The following is a 7,228-nucleotide window of genomic DNA, read 5'->3' as shown; positions in this document are numbered from 1 at the left end:
GTGCAGGTCTTTCCCGGGGTCTCTTCAGGTGCACAGGAGCGGAGCCCGCGGCCGTCTGTGTGTGTGTGTGTGTGTGTGTGCGTGTGTGCGTGCCCATGCCCCCTCCCCCCCGTGGTGGCTCCCCTGTCACCCCAAGAACCAGCACAGCACGCAGGCCCGGGGTAGGGGTGAAGGCTTTATTGTCTGCCTCCCTGGGCTGTGGCCGGGTAGAGGGGCACGGGGAGGGCCCGGCCCCCCTCAAACAGGCTTGTAGGTCCCATTGAAGCGGAAAGGGGGAGGCGCCAGGCAGTCCTGGTCCTCGGGGAGCCACCGCTGGACCAAGGGGGGGCCCGGGTCCCGGGGGCCGCACGATCACGGCGTCCCTGGATGCCAGGGAGGGGTCCTCCGGGAAGAAGTTGAAGGGCCGGAGCAGGAAGCCCACGCTGTTCCCGGGGGGTGGCGGTGTTGGGGACGTCCTCCGAGTGCGGGATGTGCAGGAAGCCCAGCGTCACCCAGGCCACCAGGTCCTGGGGGAGGAGGCGGGGCGTGAGGGGGCGGGGCGGCGGGCAGTGACGGGGGCGGGGCGACGGGCGCGAGTGGGCGGGGCGTGAGGGGGCGGGGCGGCGGGCAGTGACGGGGGCGGGGCGGCGGGGCGCGAGTGGGCGGGGCAACTGGCGTGAGCAGGCGTGGCATCGGGCATGCATGGGCGGGGCGTCTGGCTGAGTGGGTGTGACAGCGGGCACGAGTGGGCGGGGATTCGGGCACGAGTGGGCGTGGCATCAGGCACGAGTGGGCGGGGCGTCGGGCCGAGTGGGCGGGGCGTCTGGCTGAGTGGGCGGGGCGTCAGGCTGAGCGGGCAGGGCGTCGGGCTGAGCGGGCGGGGCGTCTGGCTGAGTGGGCGGGGCGTCATGCTGAGTGGGCGGGGCGTCGGGCCGAGTGGGCGGGGCTCGGCCCGGCTCTCCCCCCCCAGCCTCCCTAGCCGGCCCGCTCAGGCCTGCGGAGACCTCCGAGCTCCCGCTCTCCGCAGCCAGCCGCCCTTCGGGGATGCGGACGCGGACGCGGCTGCGGACGGGGCTGGGTGCGGGCCGAGGCCGGCTGGGGACCTGCGGGGCGCCGGGCCAGGGCCAGGCCGTACCTCATTTTCGATGCTCTCGTTGTTCTGGAGAAACTCCTCGAAGACCACGGGGGGGTCCCAGGGGTCGTTCTGGTTGTAGATGCTGCTGCTGCTCTGCTCCGAGTCCCGGAACTTGGTCACCGCCAGGGGGTACCTGCCGGGCCGAGAAGAAGCCCCCAGGGGGCGGGGAGGGGGCGCTCTGGGGTCAGGGTGGTCCCCCAGGGGGCGGTGGGGGGGGCTCTGGGGTCAGGGTGGTCCCCCAGGGGGCGGTGGGGGGGCTCTGGGGTCAGCATGGTCCCCCAGGGGGCGGTGGGGGGGCTCTGGGGTCAGCGTGGTCCCCCCCAGGGGGCGGTGGGGGGGCTCTGGGGTCAGCGTGGTCCCCCCCAGGGGCGGTGGGGGCGCTCTGGGGTCAGGGTGGTCCCCCAGGGGGCGGTGGGGGGGCTCTGGGGTCAGGGTGGTCCCCCAGGGGGCGGTGGGGGGGCTCTGGGGTCAGCATGGTCCCCCAGGGGGCGGTGGGGGGGCTCTGGGGTCAGCGTGGTCCCCCCCAGGGGGCGGTGGGGGGGCTCTGGGGTCAGCGTGGTCCCCCAGGGGGCGGTGGGGGGGTGCTCTGGGGTCAGGGTGGTCCCCCAGGGGGCGGTGGGGGGGCTCTGGGGTCAGCGTGGTCCCCCAGGGAGCGGTGGGGGGGCTCTGGGGTCAGCGTGGTCCCCCCCAGGGGGCGGTGGGGGGGCTCTGGGGTCAGCATGGTCCCCCAGGGGGCGGTGGGGGGGTGCTCTGGGGTTAGGGTGGTCCCCCAGGGGGCGGTGGGGGGGGCTCTGGGGTCTGGGTGGTCCCCCAGGGGGCGATGGGGGGGCGTCCCCCGAGCCAGGGGGTGACCCGTCTCCTGGGAGGCTGCAAGGAAGGCCCGGGACCCCACGAGCATGCATGGAGACAGGCAGAGCCGGACACGGTGGGTGGGGTGGGGGGGTGGGATGGGGGCCCCCCTCCCCTCCCCTCCCCGCCCCACCCCACCCTGCTCCTCACCTGGCCCAGGTGACAGCCCGCTCCTCCTGCCAGCCGGGCGGCAGCACCTGCTCGGCGGCCGAGTGGATCTGCAGGCGGTAGCTGCGCCGGTGGCCCCAGGCGTTCCTCCGGGGGCTGGTGAAGAGCAGGTGCCGGGGCAGGGCCTGTCCATGGCGGAAGGCGGCCTGGCGCTCGCTCCCGTACTGCGTCCGCCTCAGGAACGGCTGCACCAGGCGGTGTCCCGGGCTCCAGGGGTTGCTGGTGTTCTCCAGCTTCATCTCCAGCGTCTGGAAGCTGTTCTTGGTGCCTGGAGGCAGGCGGGCAGGGGAAAGGAGGGTGAAGGGCAGCGCACGGGAAGCTGCGGGGGTCCCCCTTCTAGAACACACCAGAAGAAGCCCGATCCCCCTTCTAGAACACACCAGAGCAGATGCGGGGCTGGGCCCCGGTGGCCTGGCTCTGCTTTGGGATTTGATGTTGGGTGCTATGGCAACCAGAGGCCCTGTGTGCCGGCTCAGAGTGCCAGGCAGGGACATTTCCCTAACCCCATCCCATCTACACCTTCCTACTGATCCCAGCACGGGGGAGATGCATGTAATACATCCTGGAAAACTGTTGGGCACTATGTACTTCTAGCACGTGTGTGTGTGGTGCTCTACCGCTTGAGCCACGCCTCCGCTTCTGGCTTTTTGCTCGGTAATCAGAGCTAACAGTCTCACGGACTTGGCCTCCTGGGGCAGCTCTGAACCACCGCAGCCTGGGTAGCCAGGACGGTAGGTGTGAACCCCCAGCACCTGGCAAGCTCCGGCCTGTCCTAGCACCACGTAAACCTCCAGTTGCGCGTTTCGCAGGGGGAGCGGGCTGAGCAGGAACTCCCGCTGTGATGGCCGGAGCGCTGACGCCATCCCCCGTGGGGCGCGAGACACTGCGTGGGTGCAGATGGACGTCCCGGGCGGGGGTGGGGGTGGGGATCCACTTATCTACCTGCCACATCCAGGTCCACCTTGTAGTGCACCAAGTGGGTGTGCATGTTGCCGAACAGGTGCGTGTGCAGGCGAGTGCCGTAGCGCAGCCCCTCGGGCCTGTAGAAGGTGGCGTGCACGTAGCCCGTCGCGTGCATCTTGGCCTCCATCACCCCGTTAGGGTGGAAGACGAAGTCCCAGAGGTAGTCGTAGTTGTAGACCGTCGAGGTGGTGCGCAGCACCAGCACCTGGCCCGCCAGGCCCCCGTAGAAGTTGAAGCCCCCGCTGAAGTCGGAGTCAAAGTGCCGCCGGAGGGGCACCCCGGTGGGCATCTCGAAGAGGCAGAGGGCCCTGGGGTAGAGGACCGGCCCGTCGGCGTCGTAGTAGTGGAGGGCGTCCCGGAAGGTGGCCGTGTGCGGGCAGTCGACGCCCGGGACCAGCTCGTGGGTGACGGTGCCCAGGCCCCAGCCCGAGTCGACGTACTTGGTCTGCGCGCCCGCGGGCGTGTGGCCGCTGTAGAGCGCCGCGGCCTCCTGCACGCTCACCTCGTAGGCCACGCGCTCCCCGCCGAAGTGCACGTTCAGGACCTGCAGCCCGGAGGAGGAGCGCAGCCGGAAGGCGAAGCTCCAGCCCATGTACAGCACCGCGTTGCCCTCCAGCGCGTAGCGGGGGCCGTGGGGCTGGACCAGCCGCGGGCCGGCCGTGAGGGTGGGCGTGGGGAAGTCCCCGCGGGGCGTGTACGAGGAGGCCTGGCCCGCGGGCCCCGGGTCCTCCAGGATCGCCTTGTCCACCTCCCCGTCGGCGTACTTCCGCGCCAGCTCCGCGGGGCTCCGGTAGAACTTGCCATTGTACCAGAGCTGCTCCACCGTCCAGTGCTTGGGGTTCAGACTCCCATGATCCACCAGGAGCTCCAGCCCCGTGGGGTGCAAGAAGTAGCCTTCGACATCGCGCTGGAAGATGAGCCAGCTGCGGCGCTGGCCGGACGCCAGGCCGCGGGGGGCCACGTCGGTGAAGGTCAGGCAGCGGTCGCTGCAGTTGTGGAAGCTGAAGCCCGTGGTGTCCAGGAAGAACCGGTGCAGGGGCTTGGTGGCCTCCTCCACCGCGTCGTGGAGGAAGTCGCCCTCCACGGCGGTGATGGGCCTGGACGCCCAGGACGGCCGGTGCCCGGGGGGAGGGGCCAGCGTTCTCATGTAGCGGGGCCGCGGCAGGGGCCCCACGGCAAACTCGGTGATGTTGGGGTGCTCCTGTCCTCCAAAGAAGATGACCACCCGCGCTTCCCGGGCGGGACGTCTTTGGCCCTTATCCAGGAACTTCAGCACGCGTCTCTTCTTGGGGAGCAGCGTCTCTATGAGGAACACGGAGTTCTTGGCCATGGCGGGCGCCGTGGCGGGCCGGAGCCGCAGCTCCTCCCGCGACCTCAGGAAGCGGTGCACGGCCTTCAGCTCCGCGGCGCTCAGGTCTGCGAACACGCCAGCCTTGCCTTCCAGGGCCCAGGGGTGCCGCTCCGCCGCAGCCATCTGCAGCACCAGGAGGGCCGCGGCCACGCAGCCCAGGGCCAGGCTTCCCCGCTCCATCGCTCTGCAAAGCCACACAGGGGAGGGACTTAGTGTCTTGGAGACCACCGCCCCGGAGGACTCTGTCCCTGAGCCTTGCAGAAGCAAAGAACCAAGTTTAGGGGGGGGGGGCCACCCATGGTCGCGGTGCGGCCGGGTCCTGGTCTGTGCATCTGTTGTTTCTCTGGCTCGCCCGTAAACGCCTGTAGTCTCGGGTGTGGACTTCTTCATGTAGAAACGCTCCTTTGTTTAGTCGTTGTGCGGACACGACCTCAGCACCACAGACCACCTCATCTCAGCAGGGACACTGCGTTACGGGAGCCCTGGGCTCTGCCCTTTGAAGGCTGCAGTGTGTTTATGCCTGTGATCTACGATTGTACCGAGAGCGAAACCGCACTCTTCGCGTGCAAGCATGTGTGCACGCCCACGGTGGGGCTTGAACTCAGGACCTGGGTGCTGTCCTCCAGCCTTCGTGCTCAAGGCTAGCTGGCGCTCTACCACTTGGGCCACAGTTCCCCTTTCAGGTTTTGGGCGGTTAACCAGAGATAAGAATCTCATGAACTTGCTTGCCCAGGCTGGCCTTGAACCTTGATCCTCAAAGCTCAGCCTCCTCAGGAGTTAGGTTTGTAAGGTCCACCTGGGAAGGCTGTGCAGGTCTCTGTCCTGACTGAATACCACATGGTGTTCTCTTCACTGGTTACCTAATAAAACCTAATAGGTTTATTTTTCCAGGTGCCATGCACTGGTGCCTGGCTCTTCCCATTTATTATTTATCTATTTGTTTTTATTTTGCGAGTCCTGGCACTTGAACTCGGGGCCTGGGCGCTGTCCCTAAGCTTCTTCTGCTCAACGCTACCACTTGAGCCACAGCGCCACGTCCAACCTTTTCTGAGTAGTCTCACGAACTTTCCTGCCCAGGCTGGCTTTGAACTGCAATCCTCAGATCTCAGCCTTCCGGGTGGCTAAGATTACAGGCGTAAGCTACTGGCACCTGGCTTTTTCAAATCATATTTTTAAAATTATTTATTTATTTATTTTCCCGTCCTAGACAGGGACTCCGTATCTAATGCTTTAATGCTCATTGGCAGGTGCACTGCCACCCGGGCCATACCTCCAAGCCCTGCTCTTTCAATTAATTAAGTTGATGATGAGGATGATGGTGTGTGTGTGTGTGTGTGTGTGTGTGTGTGTGTGTGTATCTGCGCCAGTACTCTGTCTTGAACTCTGGACCTGGCCCTATCTTTAGCTTTTACACCTAAGGATGGGGCTCTACCACGGGAATCACCGCTTCACTTGCAGCTCTTGGCTAGTTGATGATCGGAGACAAGAGTTTCATGGACTTTCCTGATAGGGCTGGCTTTGAACCTTGGTCTCCAGATATCAACCTTCTGAGAAGCTAGGGTTACAGGTGGGAGCCACTAGTGGCAGACCACCCCCCCTTTCCCTCTTAATATATGTAATTTTGTTTTGCGTGGTCACACCATTTCAATCACAGCAGACTTAAAGGTTTACAGCCAGTTTAAAATCCCAAACTCAAAAGGCTTTTGCTAAATAGAAGCGGAAGAGAATGACAACAGATGAGAAGGGCGGTAGAAATACACTGCAAAAGTCAAAACGCCCATTTCATTTCACTCCAATCAGAATGCCAATCTTCAAGAAAACAACAAGTGGGAGGGTGGGAAGGCCGAGGGGGAGGAACTTATACATTGTTGGCGGGAATGTATATGAGTGTCGCCACTGTGGAAATCTATATGGATCTTCCTCAAAGCACTAAAACCTGACCACCTGTCATACCTCTTGAAAGGGGCATCTATCTGTAGGAATCTCAATCAGCCTATGAAAGGACGCTTTGCTTACCCGTGTTTGTTGAAGCTGTGTTCACGTCACTGAGGTGTCATCAATGGATGAGTGGATAAAAAAGATCTCATACATACAGCGGATTATTAGTCAGCCATAAAGAACAAAACGAAATTGTGCGGTTTGCAGAGAGTACATGGTGTTGGAAAGCGTTGTGTTGATCAAGCTCAGCCAAGCTCCAAGGAGAAAGTAATATCTAGCTAGACCTGAACTATATGATGTGACTGTGTGGCTGAAAGGATGAGAGGAAGGGAGAAGAGGAAAAGAGGAAGATGGAGGACGAATAATTCTGAAGTTTATGGTGTCTGTATGAAGCTGGCAGAAGGAAGCCTGCTGACAGCTGTTGAGTAATAAGGGGATGGAAGTAGAGACCAAGTCTGTGAATACTATATATGTTCTTGATACATTGTATATTGCATATATGTCTACCTGACCTAGACAAGGGATAGAAAAACAGGTCGTAAGATATCACAAGAAATGTACACACTGCCCTACTATGTAACTGCACCCTTTTTGCACAACACCTTGTAAAAAAATTTATGTTCAATTAATAAAAAAAAAATAAGGGGATGGAGGAGAGAGGGAAAGAGAGAGCTACGGACGAGGCTAGCCTGCCTAAATTATACGAGGTGCACGTGTGGATTGCCATGGTACTCGGTGCATTCACTACCTGCTAAAGAAACAAAAAAACGATGGCAGGAAAGCAAGACACGCTGTAATGAAGCGAGGCATAGCCCGGCAGGAGGGAGGAGGCCACGGAGGGGGTA

The 7,228-nt window shown here is 62.8% G+C and overlaps 1 protein-coding gene across 1 annotated transcript; it reads right to left on the bottom strand.

The window, feature by feature from the left end:
- Positions 1-233: 233 nt before the first annotated feature.
- Positions 234-4,625, bottom strand: Aoc1 (amine oxidase copper containing 1). The gene is given in 6 exon segments (XM_048337969.1): positions 234-345; positions 347-433; positions 435-506; positions 1,115-1,247; positions 2,114-2,399; positions 3,074-4,625. Coding segments are annotated over 6 exon segments (2,238 nt in total). The 3' UTR covers positions 234-237.
- Positions 4,626-7,228: the final 2,603 nt, after the last annotated feature.

This window comes from Perognathus longimembris, chromosome 2, assembly GCF_023159225.1.
Source record: "Perognathus longimembris pacificus isolate PPM17 chromosome 2, ASM2315922v1, whole genome shotgun sequence".
Taxonomy (NCBI): Eukaryota; Metazoa; Chordata; class Mammalia; order Rodentia; family Heteromyidae; genus Perognathus; species Perognathus longimembris.
Note: the sequence above shows the minus strand (reverse complement) of the source record. Positions and strands in the feature narration are given on the sequence as shown.